The 20927-nt window shown below is 40.6% G+C and overlaps 1 protein-coding gene across 5 annotated transcripts; it reads right to left on the reverse strand.

The window, feature by feature from the left end:
• Positions 1-1027: 1027 nt before the first annotated feature.
• On the reverse strand, positions 1028-20562 carry mutyh (mutY DNA glycosylase). Of its 5 annotated transcripts, none has more exons than XM_036579579.1 (16): positions 20403-20562; positions 18466-18590; positions 16540-16661; positions 14134-14173; positions 13976-14049; positions 13825-13866; positions 13671-13742; positions 11705-11818; positions 8860-8957; positions 7797-7941; positions 7624-7714; positions 6829-7008; positions 5625-5770; positions 3826-3975; positions 1517-1564; positions 1028-1248 (listed from the first exon to the last, which is right to left on the reverse strand). In XM_036579579.1, the coding sequence occupies exons 2-16, from the start codon at positions 18578-18580 to the stop codon at positions 1102-1104; spliced, it is 1584 nt and encodes a 527-aa protein (XP_036435472.1). In that variant the 5' UTR covers positions 18581-18590; positions 20403-20562; the 3' UTR covers positions 1028-1101. The 5 variants fall into 5 exon arrangements, with proteins under 5 accessions (XP_036435472.1, XP_036435468.1, XP_036435471.1 ...); XM_036579575.1 differs by having other exon boundaries at positions 18466-18617; XM_036579578.1 differs by having other exon boundaries at positions 18466-18622.
• Positions 20563-20927: the final 365 nt, after the last annotated feature.

Consider the following 20927-nt stretch of genomic DNA (forward strand, 5'->3'; position numbering starts at 1 on the left):
GTAATGTTTTTTACTACAAACATACAAAAATGGCAAAAACTTTATTTCATTACTAATATGAATATCCATCCATGATAGATTTGTACTTTAAAAAAACATTTTTCTTTTTGATTAACAATAAAATGACAGATATTTGTATCTATAAGATTATATGCTAAAATCATACTAAATATTGCTCTCTAAATGTAAAATAGCCTCTTGCATACAGTATTCAGTTACTGTGTTATACACCGATCAGGCATAACATTATGACCACCTCCTTGTTTCTACACTCATTGTCCATTTTATCAGCTCCACTTACTATATAGGTGCACTTTGTAGTTCTACAGTTACAGACTGTAGTCCATCTGTTTCTCTGATACTTTGTTAGCCCCCTTTTACCCTGTTCTTCAGTGGTCAGGACCCCCATGGACCCTCACAGAGCAGGTCCTATTTGGGTGGTGGGTCATTCTCAGCACTACAGTAACACTGACGTGGTGGTGGTGTGTTAGTGTGTGTTGTGCTGGTCTGAGTGGATCAGACACAGCAGTGCTGCTGGAGTTTTTAAACACCTCAGTGTCGCTGCTGGACTGAGAATAGTCCACCAACCAAAAATATCCAGCCAACAGCGTCCTGTGGGCAGCGTCCTGTGACCACTGATGAAGGACTAGAGGATGACCAACACAAACTGTGCAGCAGCAGATGAGCTATCGTCTCTGACTTTACATCTACAAAGTGGACCGACAAGGTAGGAGTGTCTAATAGCGTGGACAGTGAGTGGACGCAGTGTTTAAAAACTCCAGCAGCACTGCTGTGTTTGATCCACTCATACCAGCACAACATACCTTCACCATGTCAGTGTTACTGCAATGCTGAGAATGATCCACCACCCAAATAGTACCTGCTCTGTGAGGGTCCATGGGGATCCTGACCACTGAAGAACAGGGTAAAAGGGGGCTAACAAAGTATGCAGAGAAACAGATGGACTACAGTCTGTAACTGTAGAACTACAAAGTGCACCTATATAGTAAGTGGAGCTGATAAAATGGACAATGAGTGTAGAAACAAGGAGGTGGTCATAATGTTATGCCTGATCGATGTAAGTATCTGATGTTGAGAGCTTTATCTGCCTGCTGGTTTTGAGGATGTAAAGAAGTGGCTGAGGCAGAGCTGTTTTGGGCCTCCGTTAGGTGCACTCTCCCGTCGTTTCCTCGACTGTTTGGCCTGCTTTTCTTTCCCAGGTTCAGAGCTTTGCTTACGCTTCTTATGCTGGAACAGAGAGGCAGGAAATAAACAATGAGGTGGGTGTTAAAGGAATATATCACCTAAATATGCTAAAAATGAAATAACACTGGTGAGAACCAGAGGGCATAAAGTCCCCCACTCATTATTTGCAACATTAGTTTTTAGAGTAAAGTAGCTCTTAGAGTCATCAACTTATCATAACAATGATTATACAGTAATAACCACTGGACAGTAGTGTTTCAGGGAAATACACAGCATATCACATATGGCTTTTTTAGAAGAAATGTCTTACCTTAGAGTCCTTCAGTTTGTTTGTGTTCTCATAATAAAGCTTCATAATCTGTAATGAATAATTAAAATACAAGAATAAGAGCAGACATTACAATTTACCAGCACACAGTACGGCAAACAGCCAGTTGACAAAATGCCAGCTTGGCCCATTAAATAGCAAATAATTGTATATAAATGTTTGTATTGTTTATTTTATATACATTGTTCATAGAAAGATAACATAAAATTGAGTCTAAAAATAAAAAAAGAAAAAACATTGGTGCATAAAACCTGGCAAAAACAGATGAAGGAATAAAAACATAGGGTCTAACTGTAAACAAATGGGAACCAGTCATAAAAAATCATGTGTATTTGCTTGAAAATTAACATTAGATTTGTAAGGGCCCAGCCTGCACCGGCGGTCACCAGCAGAGGGCGACGACAACGAGGTGCCATAAGTTCAGGGAACTCCAATTCCCAGAAGCCCTTGGGCTGCTTAGGCCCAACTTGGCACACCTGTGGACTCCTCTACTTAAGGCTGTGGCAAACAGCAGCCCTTTGTCACACCTTTGTAGAGAAGTGACTAGTATGGCACTTAGCACAGGAGGGTATTTAAACGAAAAGAAAAGGAAAAAGAAAAGAAAAGAGAGCTGGAAAGAAGGTGTTTACTCCACTAAGAGAAAACAGGTGAAATATACAGTTGACCTTCCTCTCAGAATCACAGAGGAAGTGTTTTTTGTTTTCTGATTATCTGTTATTTCACTTTTCAATCTCAGCCTTTGTTTGAGCTGCTTTCAGCGTCCCCTTTGTTTGCCTTTTTCCTGCCGTTTTTTATTTCCCATTCGTTGAGGTGTTTTTCCTGTTTTCGCCTGTCCTTCCCGTACGTTGTCGGTTCGAGCCTCAACTCCAACGTGCACAATCACCAAATTCACACTCCATCACCTCAATAAATTAATTTAATTTTCTCACAGGTTTTCCTCTCTGCACTTTGGTCTGCCTCCCTGCCGTCCCGTAACAACATTAAATCTAAATAAAGTACAACAAATAGTGATTTAGTTTTTTGTTTAACCATCCCAACACTCTCTTTACAGTTACCATCCAATACCTAATCACCCATCTTACCATCTAATCAGTGCTTCCTTATATTAAATCAGGCGCTGCTGATGGAATCGAACATCTAATGACTGGAGTACAGAAGTGAGAAGTCAGGGACCAAAGCTGTGTTCTTCTAAGGGCCTCAGCAAACTTCTTGCAAAATGAAATCCTTGAGGGTTGCGGGAAGCAGAAAGCGTCTTCACGAGCTTACAGGGTCGCACACCTTCTGCGGTTCCGTGTTGCCGGTCGCAGATGCTCCACTAATGCAGGTGACGCTATGGCATTTTATGATAAGTTTCATGACTACTGGAAAACATTTCTATCATAGTTCTAACTATGGCAACGTGCAGAAGTCCAGAATACTGCAACCATTTAAGGTGAAACGGGAAAATTCAAACAAGAAGCTGGTGAATACAAAGCCAACTTCATCCTCATCCTCTTGTGAACCTAAATATAAGATAACCTATGTGTTGTGGTCCTTACTACGCCTAACATCTTACATTTAGGAGGTTTTTCATTGTTTATTTAATAAATGCGTGTTTCACAGTGAAACACCGGCGTCTCTGCCAAAGTGCTTAGCATGCAACGAAGCTCTTCAAAGTCGTCTCTTTGTTTCATGCCACGCCTCTTTTGTTACCGACCAATCACAGGCTTTGTTGCGTAGTGTCTTTGTCCGAGTTCGCTCAGTTGCCACGTGCGAACGAAGACTCCGCACGTCTGCGGTTGTTTATTTTCTCCACAATTACGTCATATTTTCTGCTGAAGCCAGGCGAATGATGTCTCCGCAAGAAGTATGCTGAGGCCTTAACTGTATTCTTCTACCCTACATTCACAACTTTACTAAAAATAATATATTCTGACTCCTTTTTACCGAATTAATGCTTATTTGTATTTATTCTAATGTTAGCCATTTGCAAAAGTTTGAACCTTCCCGATTAAGCCGAATGTTTTTTTGAGTCAAAATAAGTTAACTCATCTGAAATATAGCATTTTTCTGCAAGATTTATTTGCTGAATTCAACATACTGGACAACAAAACACAAAATAAAGGTGCCATAACTTTTGCACAAACCACATATTATGTTTTTTTTCCTCCAATAAGTTCAACTCAGCAAATAAATGTTCTAGGTAGAGAATATGTTATTTTATGTCTTATTTTCTCTTATAAAATCAACAAAACATATAATTTGACCAGGAGTGTCCAACTTCAGCACCTATCAAGTCTTGCAGTGCTGACCTTTTTGACCCCAGTGGAGACGGCAGCCTCCTGCAGAGCTGAATCTGTGAGCCAGCAGGTTTTCTGCTCTCTCTCTGCCTCAGCAGGGACAGGCACACTCGCGCTGTAGACCACGTACGTTTGGTGGATGTGGGAGAAGATATGGACCACCTGCACAGAGAACACGGACAGGTATCAAACACAGCGGCTCAAACGTACACATTTTCTACCCTTCGCCCAAAATTAGTGGATCAGACAGGATGGATGTTGGGAGTGTTTGCTTCTTTAGGTTATCATCACAGTCTCACCTGAAACTGTGTGGAGGTGTTCAGTATCTCTAATAGACTTGATTATGTGGTTTCTGACACTGTATGACTCACTGTTGCCTATAAACATGGACTGAAGTACATTAGCACAGCTAAAACAGTAGCGACCATCGCGAAGCCTAACTTTGTCTGTACTTTTGTCCATTCGTTTTCAGACACATTTCAGATACCAAACATATCTTGACTGATTGATATCTGGGGTAAGGAGAGATTTTCATAAACTTGACGTTTCACCAAATTATCACTTTAATAACACTCAGTGGCAGGTTTGTGATTCTTTGAGCTGACAGTGAATGAATTGGTTTGTAGCGCCGTGTAGGCGTGGCTTTGTGCACTTGTCCTGCTGTAGCAAAAGTAAATTATTTTTGGATTTTTGTTTTCTCCCCAATGTAGTCATATCCAGTTCCACCCACGAGTTAGGACTCCCCCAGTCACTTGATACCATCAGCGCTAAGAGGGCGAAAACTAGCACAGGCTTCCCCTGAGGCCTGTGAAGCTCCACTACATCTTTTCGAGCTGCTGCTAACGCCACGTCATTGGACAGCTGAACGTGCTTGGAGGAGAACACTAACAGCCAGATCTGTTACCTCCTACCAGAGAGAGTCCCCTGGACTCCCGGCCAAGGATGGCTGTAGCACAGGGGTATTTAATTACAATTCAATAAGGTCCAAGTAGAGAAAATTCCCTCAAGCAAAGATCCAGAACATCATAATGTCTAACTTGCATTATGATTCAGTGCCATATACTGTTTACTGAAGTAGCCTAGTAGGTATATCAACATCTTAGACAGTCAACAACTGAATATCAAATCAGTGATATTTCAACAATATTTATTGTCAGTTTTCTCTTTTTAGAGCACGTCATGTGAAATAACTTCGTAATGCACAGATCTGATTGGCTGAGTAGCGTCACGTGATATTTACAACGCATGCGATTGGTCTGTGAGTTTCCCGGGGCGCTAAACGGGTACCGTAATGACTAGAAACGTTACACCGATTTAATATAGGACCACCCCATCGAAATTAAATAATTATTTATAGTTTATTGGTTATAGGTCCAGGTACGCATAGGACAGCATCTGGGTCCGGACCTGGACTGTGGTCCGCCTATTAGTGACCACTGCTGTAGCATCACCAGAGATCGAACTCGTGATCTGTTGATAATGGGGCCAACGCTTAGAGGGTTGTGCCACTCGGGAGCCCCTCAAAAGTAAATATTTATTTCAATCAATTTATTACACTAAACAGTGATCTGTTCAGCAAATCTCTCGCTCTGCTTTTCCTCTGTCATTCACTGGCAGGTCGTAAGTGAAACACAATTTATTTGATTTTAAGTGATTTTTTTTTTACTAATATAAATGACTCAATGGCCTGAAATCATTCCGTTTTTTTCCAGTCACATCGAAGTGAAGCTAACATATGTAATGTTTGTAATATATGACAATATTATGAGCACTTAATATATGATCATCATCAGATTCCTGACTGTACTCACCTCTCCCAGGTACTGAAAAGATTCTTCATCTGGTGATGTTCCCAGAATCCTCTTCACCTCAGCACTTAACAGGCTTCTGTGCTTCTTCTCAGAGATGCCCTCCTCTAACAGCATGCTGGGTAACTCCCACATTCCTGCAAGAAGCCCTGGAAACCAACAGCAGAGCCAAATTATATCTCAGCTGTGAAAAGTATCACTGCAGCTCAGTAGTACTGCAGTCTTAGCTGTCTGCATTCAGGGTTTACTGCTGCACACCTGACCAAACCCATCAGCTCTCTGCAAAGTCTGTCATAAAGCTAATCAGGTCATTACAGTAAGTATTCCAGGAACAGGGCTGGAACCACTGAATTAAGAGTACTGAGACGTTGCATTACTGCACTGCAGTACTACATTATTCCTCTAATCGATAGGGAAGCAACGAAATTTCAGCCATTGAAACATTTTGGCCAAAATGGTCAAAAATGGTATTTTCTTTTTGGTGAAAATCCTCTCTGAAAAAAAAACCCAAATGATTAATTAAGACTACAGCAATTTTGCATCTAGATTTTCATATTAACCATCTCACACTTTATGCTAATGCTTACTGGCTTTTTTTGAGGGAAAACAGAGAATTCAGGTAAATGCTTCCTCAAGCGCCTCTGTTCTCAAAGAGCCTGTATAACAGAAAACTGGAATTTCCTTGCGGTTTGATGTAGTATGTCAAGAGTGTAAACATACTGTTCACTCCCCAGTCCCTATAGTGCATGTATGAAAACTGCACATTTTGAATTCACTGTTTCTGTGAGGTCATGAAAACCAACACATTTACATATATGGGTAAAGAGAGGTTTGAAAATGGTTATTCAGAAATTATTCATGATTGGTTTTGTACCCAAAAACTTTGGTACAAAACCAAAAACAAACTTTATAAGTGAACTGGGGAGGGGGGAAATTAAATAAAATACAAGAAAAATGCTTAATAAGGGTAAGGGGCCCTTTAAGAAAAACTGTGAAGACTTCTGTTCTATATGATACGATTTAATATTTACCAACATGTCAATATGCACAGCATTGATATACACTGTCGTTATTTCTAATCAGATTATTTTGCAGTGTACAACATCTTTACAATAATATTTACAGACTTTATAGACAACTAATCCCCCCTGAATACTTTATCCCACCCACAGAGTTGAGCAATTACCTACTCTGTAAGATGCTGTACCTTTACTGGGTCTCTGGGTGAGCAGGTATTCAACGTGCCCCTGGTCACTCTGCCGCTGCAGGACACAAGTTAGTGTCCGCTCCACACGAGGGGCTTTCTTCACGGGTTTTCGGGGGTAATTCTGCACCCCCAGCTCACCGTCCCAGCCCTCAGATAGGCAGAGGTTACAGCTACCACTCACTGCACCAATAAAATAATAACATACAGGATTACTGCGTGTTTTTGTGAACATGTTAGAATTTGACATGACTGGATTAGTTTTACCAGTGCAGATTTAGGTAAAATAACCTGGAATCTGATATAACTGGTCACTTGGTACAGGATAAAGATTACAGGCACCACACTTTATAAAAATAAGCCGTACAGCTGTGTCTGTTAGCAGGTTTTATTTCATCGGTATGAGGTAAATTAAAACAGTACTACTTTTACTCAGGGAGATCCAGGTTCAGCCTATTAGATCATTCACTCCACAATTATTACTGTAGACTGTAAAACTACACACTGCAGATTCATACTGGATTAAAATCACTCCACAATTATTACTGTAGACTGTAAAACTACACACACTGCAGATTCATACTGGATTAAAATCACTCCACAATTATTACAGTCAGACTGTAAAACTACACACACTGCAGATTCATACTGGATTAAAATCACTCCACAATTATTACTGTCAGACTGTAAAACTACACACTGCAGATTCATACTGGATTAAAATCGCTCCACAATTATTACTGTCAGACTGTAAAACTACACACAAATACGTCTTTGAATAACATAATCTGAACTTACAGCAGTTCTCTATATCAGGAACAGCGCTGTTCAGCTTTGAGTCCAGTTTGCTTAGAAGTCTTTTGGTGTCTTTCTCTTGTTTTAAGCTCACCTGAAACAAACACAGAGTACAGTTTTAGACTGCTGGGGGTTCTGCAGGAACAGAGAGTGTTCTGAGGGCACTGCTATTTTACCTTCTTATAGGCGTGGCAGTGAGTTTGAACAGGACATTGACCGCAAAGTGGGGTTTTAGGGGTACACACTGTGGCCCCCAGCTCCATCAAAGCCTGGTTAAAATCTCCAGGTCTCTCTGGATCCACTAGCGTGTCTGCTATGTTCCTAAAATGGTACAAAGAAATGACCCCTTTCCATAATCGTGCAACACAATGACATGCAAATATGCTGATGAGAATAAAATAAAAATATAATAAAATCATGTAATTAAAAAAATCACGTCTTCATATTCGCCACTTTGGCCACTATGTGACTATTAACTGACAGTTTTTGTTTGATGTTATTGTTTTCTGCACTATTCATGTTACTGTACTGTGTTTTATGTGTAAATGTTTAATTCAATGTAATATTGCCAAATATAAGTCTGTTTATTATTATGTATACATCCTGTCTAGTGTTCATGCTAATGTAGCACCAAAATTACCCCAATAAAGCAATCAAACTGTATTAACATTTGGGGTTTCATGATGTTTCAAACTGTTTCATAAAGTACCAAAATCTACCCACCCAAGCCCATCCAACCGCCAACCCACCCATCCATCCATCCACAACCATCCACCCACCTGTCCATAACATCCACCCACCCACCCGACCATAACCATCCCCCTGTCCATAACCATCCCCCCCAAGCCCATTTAACTGCCCACCCACCCGTCCATAACCATACACCCACCCATTCATAACCATCTACCCACCCACCCGTCCATAACCATCCACGCACCCGTCCATAACCACCCATCCACCCATCCATAACCATTCACCCACCTGTCCATAACCACCCATCCACCCATCCATTACCATCTACCCACCCACCTGTCCATAACCACCCATCCACCCATCCATAACCACCCACCCACCCGTCCATAACCAACCATCCATCCACCCACCCGCCCGCCCATAACCACTCATTCATCCACCCGTTCATCCACCAGTCCATCCACCTGTCCATCTAAACAGTTTTGAACTGAGGAGAATCAGGACAGAATCTACAATCCAGTTTGACCACAGCATCCCCCTGCGTACCACAGTGCCTCAGTGACCGGAGGGCTGGTGCTGTCTGCTCCAATCGCCCGAACTCGACACAGGACCCGAATCACATTCCCGTCCACAGCACCTGTAACCTGTAACAATAAGGCTGTGAGACTTAGAAAACCTCCGGTCAAATAAAACATAAACCAGGGATCGCAGAAGTGCTGAGATCAAAGAATAAGAATATATCAACTGAGAAACTCTGAGTATTTAAGGTATCATGCAGGACTCTGGTAGTCAGTGAGGGCTACAGCGTCTGAAAGTGTTTGTTCCTGCACTCCACACCACCCAGTCACTCCTGTGTAGGGCTACAGGGGCTGTTTCTATAGTAGATTAATGTGAATGAATGTTTACTTGATAAATGATTTGCCCCTGTGTGGCAAACTGTCTTCTGTATAGTGCAACAAAACAGCAGAAGCCATATCGCCCCCTTCACTTCCTGTAGTGCAGTACAATCTGTCATATCATATGAACAGGACTTCTGGTTTTAAGTGGGGAAAAAAAACAACAACATTCTTTTGTATTTTATTTTACGTATGAGATCTGTGTTAATATACCAAAATACATTCATTTTTATTATATATAATTATTTTACTACATATTACACTTTTCATCATAATACATTTTTACATTTTTAACCTTTTGACTGTTTTTGTTGCTGTGCCTTTAAGACTGCTATATGTAAATGAGCTTTGTTCTGGTTGGTTGCCCTGTATTGTGCCACATTTAAAAAAGCAATCAGAACTGAAACCCTCCTATTAGCTTCAGTGTGAGTGGGCGGAGCTAAACTGCTGCAGACTGAATAAGCAGATATATGTAAATGAATAAAAATAACCCTCAACTCTATAATTTATGTTGTTGAGGACTTTTATTTTCTGATGCTTTTTCCTTTATTTCTTTTCTTCCTTCCCTTCATTTTTCCTTCCTTCTTTCCTTACTTTTAGTTTCCTTCTTCTTTCTTTTTTCTTCCTTCATTCCTTTTCTTCATTCCTTCCTTTCTTTCTCTTCTTCTTGCCTTTTTTTCCTCTCTTCCTTCCATGCTTCTTCTTTTTCCTCCTTCATTTATCTTCTTTCCATCCTCTTTTTTCCCTGTTTTATCCTTTTCTGTCTTTACTGCCTTCCTTTCTTTCTTCCTTTCTTCAAGTTTCAGACACACTGCTCTGTTTTCTATGATATTTGTTTGATTTCACTGTATTTACAGGAAAAGTTTATCTAACTGTCTACCTCTCCACTCTGCTCTTTTTACCTCTGGAAAAGTGCTACGGTGGCCAGCTAGAACAAAGACCTACAGCAGGGGTGTCCAAAGTCTGGCCCCAGGGCCAAACGCTGTCCGTGGAGCGATTTTAATTGACCCGTAGCTTCTATTTTAGAGTGTGTTATAAGTGGCCTGCCAGCCAGTAAGCTGCAGTTCTTCCTTTCACCTGATGGTGGCAGCAGCACCGTAAAATTACAGAGCAACATGCTGCACTGCGGTAATGAAGTTAGCTAAAGATTAAGAGCCTTTCATCTCTGACTGCACCTGCAACTTCACTTACTGACCCACATTTAGTCCAGACTATAAAAAGCACAAACTTAACATTGAAAACCAGCGATTTTGGCGAGAAAAGAATTTTAATGTAATTTTTTTTTTATCGACAGCCACAGCAAATGCGCCTCATATTTCAAAAGACTATAATATCAATAAACATGAAACAAAGCATGGATATTACAATAAATATTGAGGAGAAGGCAGAGAAATTAAGCAGCTGCAGAGTCTCACAGCACCAACTTCTAATCAGAGCAAATTCAGTTGATCAGTAAATATTAACAACTAAAGGTCGAACTTGGATATTTATGCTGTTTAATCTGCTCTGCATGTTTAATACAGTGATTTTTAAATGTGATTGCTGAATTTCTTTGACATTTAAGGAACATTATCTAACAAAACCGATAATTTACAGATTTTTGTTTAGTTTATCTAGTTTATATTATATATTTGAAGTAATTGAACATCAATATACTTAACATATTAGTCATGGTTTATTGTTACTCTTAAATTATTACATTTAAATTATTTGTCATAAGTACTTACCAATCCTAACTGCTCTGAGCAATCCAGCAAAAAAGAAGCATCAAGCATCTTTTATACAGTGATAGGAAACACAGTATCATACACAATGCTCCAATTCTATGCAAAGATATTTTGAAAACTTAATATTTTGAATCATTTGTAAATAATATTTCAGCTCTCAGGTACCCAATTTTCTCCCCAATTTAGTCGTCTCCAATTCCACCCGCTGGTTAGGACTCCCCCAATCACACACAACACTATCAACGCTAGGAGGGTGAAGGCTAACACAGGTTCCTCCGAGACCTATGAAGCCAGCCACCGCTTTCTTTTCGAGCTGCCGCTCACGCAACGTCACTGGACAGCTGAGCGCGCTCGGAGGAAAGCGCCAACCGCCAGATCTGTTGCGTCAGCTAACAGACGCCTTCACTGACTCGCGCTGAGTGAGTGATGGGGGGAGAAAGGCAGCCATCCCACCCACCCAGAGAGAGCGAGGCCAATTGTGCTCTCTCAGACTCCCGGCTACGGACGGCTGTAGCATCACCAGGGATCGAACTCACGATCTCCTGATGATAGGGCCAACACTTAAATGGCTGCGCCACTCGGGAGCCCCCAGCCCTCAGGTATTTTGACGTGGTACGATCCAGCCCTCTTCGAAGAAAGTGTGGACACTTCTGACCTACAGATTTTGTAACCCTCAACAGAATCATGTTTATAGTAAGTGGATAAGAAAGATTGTGTTTGCATGTTCAGCAATAGGAATATTTAGGGTGATTGATTTAGATGGTTTACCTGTCCCAGAGCGATGGAGCCGATGGCCCCGGCGGTGTAGCGGCCGACTCCTGGCAGCTGCTTCAGAAGAGCCTCAGCAGACCTGGGCATCTCCCCACCCAGCTCACTCACCACCTACAGCACCGATACCACAAATCAAGCACAGAGCACAGAGAATCAGTACAGCAGCAGTTCAAAGTCTGTTTTCCATCACCTGAAAGACATTTTCATTCAAAGACTTGGAACCTTGACAATCAGCCTGTAATGATCTTATATTCTTTCTTTAAAAAAACCACCATTAAATACTACTAAACTACTAAATACTACTACTACTACTTACTAAGCCTTAAAGGGCCCGTATCATAAATAAAATAGTTTGATGTAGTACAAAAAAGATTGTTAAAGTTTAAAAACATACTGCTGACTCACACACACAGCCCATATATGGGAAGTAAGCCAAAAAAACAGCTTGTTTTGAACTGACTGTTTTTGTGACCAATACGTTTAGATAAACCTGCCTATTCAGAATACAGCAGTTCAGCTCCTCTCATTCACACTAAAGTCATAAGAGTGTTTAAGCCTGAACGGATTTTTGAACTAGCCACAATACAGGACAGCCTATCAGAACAGAGATTATTTGCATATATTGGTCTTAAAGGTACAGTAACGAAAACAAAAAAGTCACGTATAAATGAACTATTACTGTTTTTGGTAAATAAGACCACACAAATGTGATAAGAGGACTTGAGGGGAAAAAATAAAACCCAATAAAATGCTATATAGGATATATATATATATATATATATATATATATATATATATATATATATATATATATATATATATACACATACATATACATATATATATATATATATATATATATATATATATATATATATATATGAGATATGAGCCCTTTAATATAAGCTACTTTAACTAAAACACTTCTCTTAAGATGAGCATCTATTCACTCTATTAACGCCACAGAGAGCTCTACACTGCTAACAGCATCACATCACCCACTGTTTAAGGATACATTTGTAAGAGACCGGATCACATTTCTTCTTTTTTCCCTCTGATATCCCATCCAGCACTTTCTACCAACCTGGTGTCGGTGCAATTTCTAACTGCTACTGTACATAATACAGATTTACTGTCATCACATAGGCTTTGTTCACACGGCAGGTAAAAGTGGCCCAAATCCGATCTTTTTCTTCATATGTGACACAGATGTGTCAGTGTGAACAACAAAAAACACACTGAATCTGACATTTTCCATTCTGTTTTGAGACTCTTTGTATGTGGTACTGAAATCCGATACATATCTGATATGTATCAGAGGCTATGCGACTCTGTCTGAACAGCCAGATTGGAATTCATACAACTCAACATTCGTCACAGTTTCATGCTGCTGAGACCTCATAAACTTTTGGGCTGATGTTTCTGTACAAAAAAATGAGAAGAGACTCATCCAAAACGCCTCCCTGTTTGAAGAGATTTCGAAAGAAAAGGCCGAACGCGGCCGCAGGAGAACGAGGCTGCAGCGTCAAAGAACAGTTAAAAAGTCTGAAAGCAAAGTTTAAAGAATCCGAGGACGCGAACCAAAGAAGTTCGAACACATTCTGGGTGATGAGCCCAGCTGTCAGTCAGTGAAGCTTCATGACGGCTCCTGTGATGCTGGTGAAGATGAAGCTGATCCTCCGGGAGCGACTGGCGTTCGTTGGCGGTCGTGATTGTTTACCTCTGGATGAGCCGTGAAGCAGCGTGACGCTCTGATCTTTAGCGCATGTGGGTCAGTTTAGGAGCTGATCTGTTCAGACTGATGTCGCCTATAGATCACATTTAAAAAATATCGTGAACAGCCAAAAAAATCTGATTTTGGGAGAAAATCAGATTTAGGCCACTTTTACCTGCTGTGTGAATGTAGCCATAGCCATATGACCATTCAACACATAGTCAAATTCAACAAGCAGCTTTAAAAAACCTTCTTAGCTCCTTCATGCAGCCTCCGTCCACGAGAGTAATATCCCAGGCCTGCCCACATCTGATTCACCTCCTGCCAACAAACACCTGTGTTACATTCCGACATCTGACAAATAACATCCCTCTACTTATATACAGATACAGTTCCTGCTCACCTCCAGTGAAGCTTCTGCAAGTTTCTGCACTGTTGGCCACCTCTGATGTGTAAAAAACAATCAAATGTCCTTAAATTAAACACTAAAATACAATCCAGGAAACAAATATTCACACAAAAAAAGTAAATAAATACACAGAGGGGAGACCTGCCTTCATCCATTTGTTGTAGTACTCTATCACTGTAGCAACCTGAGTCTGCTGCAGCATCACCTCCGACACCCATACTGGCAGAAGACAGACAAACGAGCGAATCACACACACGGATCACTCGATAACTACATCATACAAACATTCACACTCAGAATTACCTCCATATGTCCGGATACTGATGTCCTTCTCAGTCATGGCCTTTAAACACAAAGAGAATGAAATAATCAGTACAACTCGCCCCCTTGGAATGATAAGGTTCTATCTGCGCAGTTTTGAGATATCGAGTTTCAGATTTTGGATTCCTAATAGTGAAACTGATCAGTGGAACACGTTTCTTTAATACGCGAACAGGACAGACACTCTAAATTTATTCTAAATGTACAATATCAAAACCACATCAGATTTGTAAATGAGTTTTGGGAGAGGTCAAATGCAGATAGAACTTTTTAATACCAAGAACTCACTTTCTGCTTGGAGTTATAAGGTTCCATCTGGCAAAACGTGAAAAGAAGCAAAGATTTTCAAGGAAAATAAACAGTTTATATTCGTAATCTGTTTTAAAACAAAAACTGAGTGTCTACATTTACAGAAAGTTATATTTAAAGCTTTCTAAGACATTTTTATGCCATTTATTTTGAGTTGTTTATTTTTTAATTTAGGACAAATCATCTTTTTTCTTATTCAAAAAAGCATTGATTGATAGATTAAGTATAAAGGTCAGTGCTAAATATTTTGTCCAGTGCAGAACCTGATTGGTCCTCTTGTGTGTATTCGAAGTGCTGATTGGCTCGCAGATAGAACCTTATAGAACGTTATAGTTTGAGTTTGGAGACAGAACCTTTTTGTTTCTGTCTCTAAACTCTGCCTGCCTTCTTACAGCTCTTTAAAAAGTCTTGTTGTCTTAGAATTATTATTATTAGGAACCATTAGTTTAAGCTTCAATCAGCTCAGACAGCACCAGCTACTGTAATAAACTGTCCCAGCAGGTCAGTGTAGCAGGTCAGTGTAAAGGCAGTGTGTTATATCAGAAATGTGACTCTTATGAGCCAAAATGTCTTATTTTGGAGGAAAGGAGAAAAAAAGAAAAGATGGATGAAAGAATGAAATTAATGTTGTAATTAAGACCCCATCAATTCAAATGTATATTATTTAATTACCTTTAAGGCTTAATATAATAATAATAATAAGACAGTAAGACTTTTGAAGAGCTGTAAGAAGACTTAGTTCTATAAGGTTCTATCTGCGAGCCAATCAGCACTTCGAATACACACAAGAGGACCAATCAGGTTCTGCTCTGGACAAACTATTTAGCGCTGACCTTTTATACTTAATCTATCAATTAATGCTTTTTTTGAATAAGAAAAAAAGATGATTTGTTTTTGTTTCATAAAGTTTTATAAACTTTTCACTGAGCAGTGCGGCAACATGACAAAGAAGCAGAACCTAATTGGTCCTCTTGTCTGCATTCGAAGTGCTGATTGGCTCGCAGATAGAACCTTATAGAACCAAGTTAGAGTTTGAGTTTGGAGACAGAACCTTTTTGTTTTCTAGATAAAAGAGTTCAAAAATGCAGACAACATACACCTCACATAATGTTAAAAGGTTGTCAGAGAATAAGAAAATGTGAACAACTCAATTTTGACAACAATGCCATATAAAACCTTACAATTCCAAGGGGACGAACTATGTAATGTCATATGTCCCATTCAGTTCCTCTTCAGGAAATACAGTCAAAAGTACTACTGGGATGGATTAGTTTAATATGGGGAGGTGGGTAATGTAATTATTACCGTTTCTCAGTCGTTTTTACGGACTGATGGGTACAGACTTAGTAAAGATTCTGGTGACTTTGACCTATGAAACGGACAGCAGAAATAACCCCAACTTATATTAATCTTGTGCTATAAAACAAAACATTAAAGTAACTTGATCTTACATTAATCTTGTTTGATACACTCTCAGAAATAAAGGTATGAAACTTTCACTGGGGCAGTGCCCCTCCTGTCACTGTGGTAGTCCTCTCTAGGGTACATCTTACAGCCCATTTAGTTTGGCGAATGGTGTTGGGTTCATTTCTGGCTGATTCCAGGTTGTTCAGCTGTTCTTCTGTCACAGCTGCCGACTGAAAAGCTGCTCAGTGGTGATGACAGTTTGGGAATTTAGTGTCGTCTCATCTTCAGAGTCTGACCAAATCGGCTGTCGGTCAAATACGATCTTAAAAGTGTCCATTTTCTGTTTGTGGCAAAGTAAGAAGTAAAAACGTTCAAATGGCTTGAGCGTCTCCTACAGCTGTCAGAGTCGTTGCTTAGCAACAGCATCTCAGCGGAGTGACACAGTTTTCGTGAAAAATGTGATGTTATGGCGAAATAACAGCACGGTTAGAATGCTTCTCAACCAATCAGCTCGTGTGGCCGGAACTAACTGTTCTATACTGAGATTTCTTATCCAGTATGAATCTCTCATAAACATTACAAACATGCTGTGGTAAAATTAAATTACTCCGCCTCCCCACGCGAAACCAATCCCAACACTGCTTTAGATTAGATTAGATTAAATCTGTGTACCAGTGTTCTCCATGGCAGCTCTCTCTTGTTCTGGTCATACCAGGACAGCAGATGAGAACGAAAGAGCCTCTGTTCAGTAGGGTCATTGAAGAAGTGATACGAGGACAGTTCAGCGGACTCTTCTAGGAGAGACAGATGATCTTATCACAACTTTAGAAATTCCTTACATGAGTCTGAAGTTTCCGATCGTTTTCACAGGGTCGCCCCCTTTACCACATTTATCACTGGTCACTTTCTGTCCACAGGACTGCTGTTGCATATATATATAATTTAGGTGGTGGTCCATTCTCAGCACAGCAGTGACACTAAGATGGTAGTTTGTGTAATGCTGGTACAAGTGTTGCCCTGCGATGGACTGGCGACCTGTCCAGGGTGTATCCTGCCTTCCGCCTAGTGACAGCTGGGATAGGCTCCAGCTCCCCAACACGACCCAGAAGGATAAGCAGTTTAGAGGATGTATGGGTACGAGTGTTTCAAACACAGTAGTGTTACTGACGCGTTTACAAAAACACCAGCGTCAGTGCGAGGTTGAGAGTGGACCGTCCACCCAAATATATTCAGCCAGATTTTCAACAGTATTTACTTGACAGCATGGCTTGCTAAAAATGTCAAGTTTACGATGAAAATAGTGAGTTTAAAAATTAATAAAAAGAGAACTATGCACCTTTTCACCTTGTTTTTTGTCTCTGTGGACAAATATCTTTTGCTCATAGGCATTTTAAAGTTTTTAGAGACTTCTTTTCTTCAAAAACACCAGCCAATGGCCATCCGACTTTATTTACAACGATCAGGCATAACATTATGACCACCTCCTTGTTTCGACGCTCATTGTCCATTTTATCAGCTCCACTTACTATATAGGTGCACTTTGTAGTTCTACAGTTACAGACCGTAGTCCATCTGTTTCTCTGCATACTTTGTTAGCCCCCTTTTACCCTGTTCTTCAGTGGTCAGGACCCCCACAGACCCTCACAGAGCAGGTACTATTTGGGTGGTGGATCATTCTCAGCACTGCAGTAACACTGACGTGGTGGTGGTGTGTTAGTGTGTGTTGTGCTGGTACGAGTGAATCAGACACAGCAGTGCTTCTGGAGTTTATTATAAGCAGAAATCCGATTACGGCCTGACTCATGTGGACCCGGAGTTTCCCATTATCTGATTACTCAAGTGCATGTAAACACGTTGATCGGATTACTGACAAATTTTCTGCAGTTATCAGATTATTAAGTGCATGTAAACGCACTCACTGTGACAAACACCATCATGTCAGCATCACTGCAGTGCTGTGAGTGGACCACCACCCAAATAATAACGTCTGGTCAGAGGTGGTCCTATGGTGGTCCCCTTCCACTGATGAGATGTGCAGCAGCTGATGGGCTGCAGTCTGTATCTGTAAACCTACAAAGCCCACCTATATAGTCAGTGTTTCTGATAAAATGGCCAATAAGTGTAACTAGCTTGGAAGTTCTTTAGTAAAGACAATGTGTCTATATAGAACCATAAGTTCTGTACAGAACCATTTTATGCATAAATAGTGTTTGCATGGTGAAATGTTTTTTTTGATTGATGTTTTATATGGTTCTATATAGAACTTTATTGAAAACGGTTCCATATAGCACCAGCAAGGGTTTTGCTATTGTTATGACGTCAAACTTGTATGCAATAGAAGAACGCTTTCTGGTGCTATATAGAACCATTTTTAAAAAAGGTTCTATACAGAACCATATACAACACGTTCTCTATCCATCTGAAGGACCATTCAAGCATGAAATGGTTCTAAATAGACCTCATGGTTCTAAACAGAACCACTGCCTTTACTAAAGACCTTTGAAGAACCATATTTGTGTGTATGAGTGGTAAAGTGATCATCTAGAGACGCACAAGCTTGTTAGGATGATAAATCAGCGCAGTTACTGTGCAGCTCACCTTCTTTAACTTGAGGAACTTTAGGCTTTGTTCTCTTGCTGGATTTGACCTGTGCTGTGTCCTGTGTGTCCTCCAGCGCTGCTCGCTTCCCCTTTACAGATCTGAACCTGCTCATCGTGTTGATCCTGGATAACAGCCGCATAAAACTGAGCCTAAACTGACAGCACAGCGAATCATATACAGTACAGCACAGTACAGCACAGCACAGTGAATCATACACAGTACAGTACAGTATAGCACAGCACAGTACAGCACAGTACAGTACAGCACAGTGAATAATACACAGTACAGTACAGTACAGTACAGCGCAGTGAATAATACACAGTACAGTACAGTATAGCACAGCACAGTACAGTACAGTGAATCATACACAGTACAGTACAGCACAGCACAGTACAGCACAGCAAAGTACAGTACAGCACAGCACAGCACAGCACAGTACAGCACAGCACAGCACAGTACAGCATAGTGAATCATACACAGTACAGTACAGTACAGCACAGTACAGCACAGCACAGTACAGCACAGCAAAGTACAGCACAGCAAAGTACAGCACAGCACAGCACAGTACAGTACAGTACAGCAAAGTACAGTACAGCATAGTGAATCATACACAGTACAGTACAGTACAGCACAGTACAGCACAGCACAGTACAGCACAGCAAAGTACAGTACAGCACAGCACAGCATAGTGAATCATACACAGTACAGTACAGTACAGCACAGTACAGCACAGCAAAGTACAGTACAGTACAGCACAGCACAGTGAATCATACACAGTACAGTACAGCACAGTTTTATCAACCTTACACTGGTTACCAGTTAAATTTTGGATTGATTATAAAATTCTCTTACTGACCTATAAAGCTCTAAACGGACTCGCCCCTCAGTACCTGAGTGAACTTCTCTCCCACTATGAACCATCACGCCTACTTAGATCACAAGGTGCTGCTCACTATTAGTGCCTAGAATTAATAAAGTTACATCAGGGGGGAGAGCTTTCTCATACAAAGCCCGGGGGGGCTTTGGAATAGTCTTCCTGTTAATGTCCGGGACTCAGACACAGCCTCAGTGTTTAAGTCTAGGCTAAAAACTTACTTGTATAGTCGAGCCTTTGGTAATTAGTTTTCCCTGTCGGTTCTATACCTGCCAGAGTCTCTGCTGCTCTGCTAACACTGTAATCTGTGATCGGTCACCCATTACAGAACTGACTCTCTGTGTGTTTTCCTTTCTTTCCTTTGCCGAGTTGAACAGCTGCCCATCCCGTGCGTCTGATGCTGCTGCCTCTTCTGCCTTGATCGGGTGCCACTGCTCGCCAGCCCTCTGGACCGGCTTACCACCACAACCTGACCCCACTGATACTACTGCTGTTGCTACATGAACTAATCAAAATTAATCGTTTGAACTAATCAATCATTTAAACTAATCAAATTAATCAATCACCCATTGCAGAACTGACTCTGTGTGTTTTTCCTTTCTTTCCTTTGCCGAGTTGAACAGCTGCCCATCCTGTGCGTCTGATACTGCTGCCTCTTCTGCCTCGATCAGGTGCCACTGCTCGCCCTGCAAACCTCACCCCCACAACCTGACCCCACTGATGCTGATGCTGCTGCTGCTGCTGCATGAACTAAACTAATCAAATTAATAATTTGCTCCACCTCTTTCCCTGTTTTTGTACTATAATACTTTATAATAACAATGTTTACTGTCCGGTGTCGACCAGAGGAGGATGGGTTCCCCTTCTTTCGTCTTGGTTCCTCTCAAGGTTTCGTCTTGTTTCTTTTAGGGAGTTTTTCCTTGCCACTGGCGACGCTCATGGGGATTTGGACCCGGATTTCTTTCTGTAACGCTGATTTCCATGTAAAGCTGCTTTGTGACAACACCTGTTGTAAATAAACTTTACTTACTTACAGCCGTGCAGCGGAGCCGCCACTTACCGCCCGCTGTGTGGGAGTAAAATCCGCCTATTTACTCATAAATCCTGCGTTCGTGATGGAAACATTCCTCCATATTAATTTGATCAAATCTGCTGAACTTTAACACGGTTTGTTTTCATAACGCGGTGGAAACAGAAAACCCGCCATGCGCTGCACTTCCTAGAGGCGGAGAGAGCGAACAACCAATCAGATGCAAGCGTACAATTCCCAGCCAATCAAATGCGAGTGTAGGATACGCAGCCAATCAAATGCGTTCCCAACCCTTATTACCCGTAATAACGTGCTATGAAAGTATTTATATAACAGTAATTTTACAATATAATTTTAATTACTATTAGAAAATGATATCACATATTAGAATATTAGAAAAATGCGTTGCAAACAATACACCTTATCATTATTATTATTAGTAGTAATAATAGTGGTTGTAATAGCATTAAGGGTAATAACAATAATAATAGTTAGTATAATAATAGTAATTTTATCTATAAAATGACTGAGTGTTTTCTAAAAATATATAATAAT

Source organism: Colossoma macropomum, unplaced genomic scaffold (assembly GCF_904425465.1).
Source record: "Colossoma macropomum unplaced genomic scaffold, Colossoma_macropomum, whole genome shotgun sequence".
Taxonomy (NCBI): domain Eukaryota; kingdom Metazoa; phylum Chordata; class Actinopteri; order Characiformes; family Serrasalmidae; genus Colossoma; species Colossoma macropomum.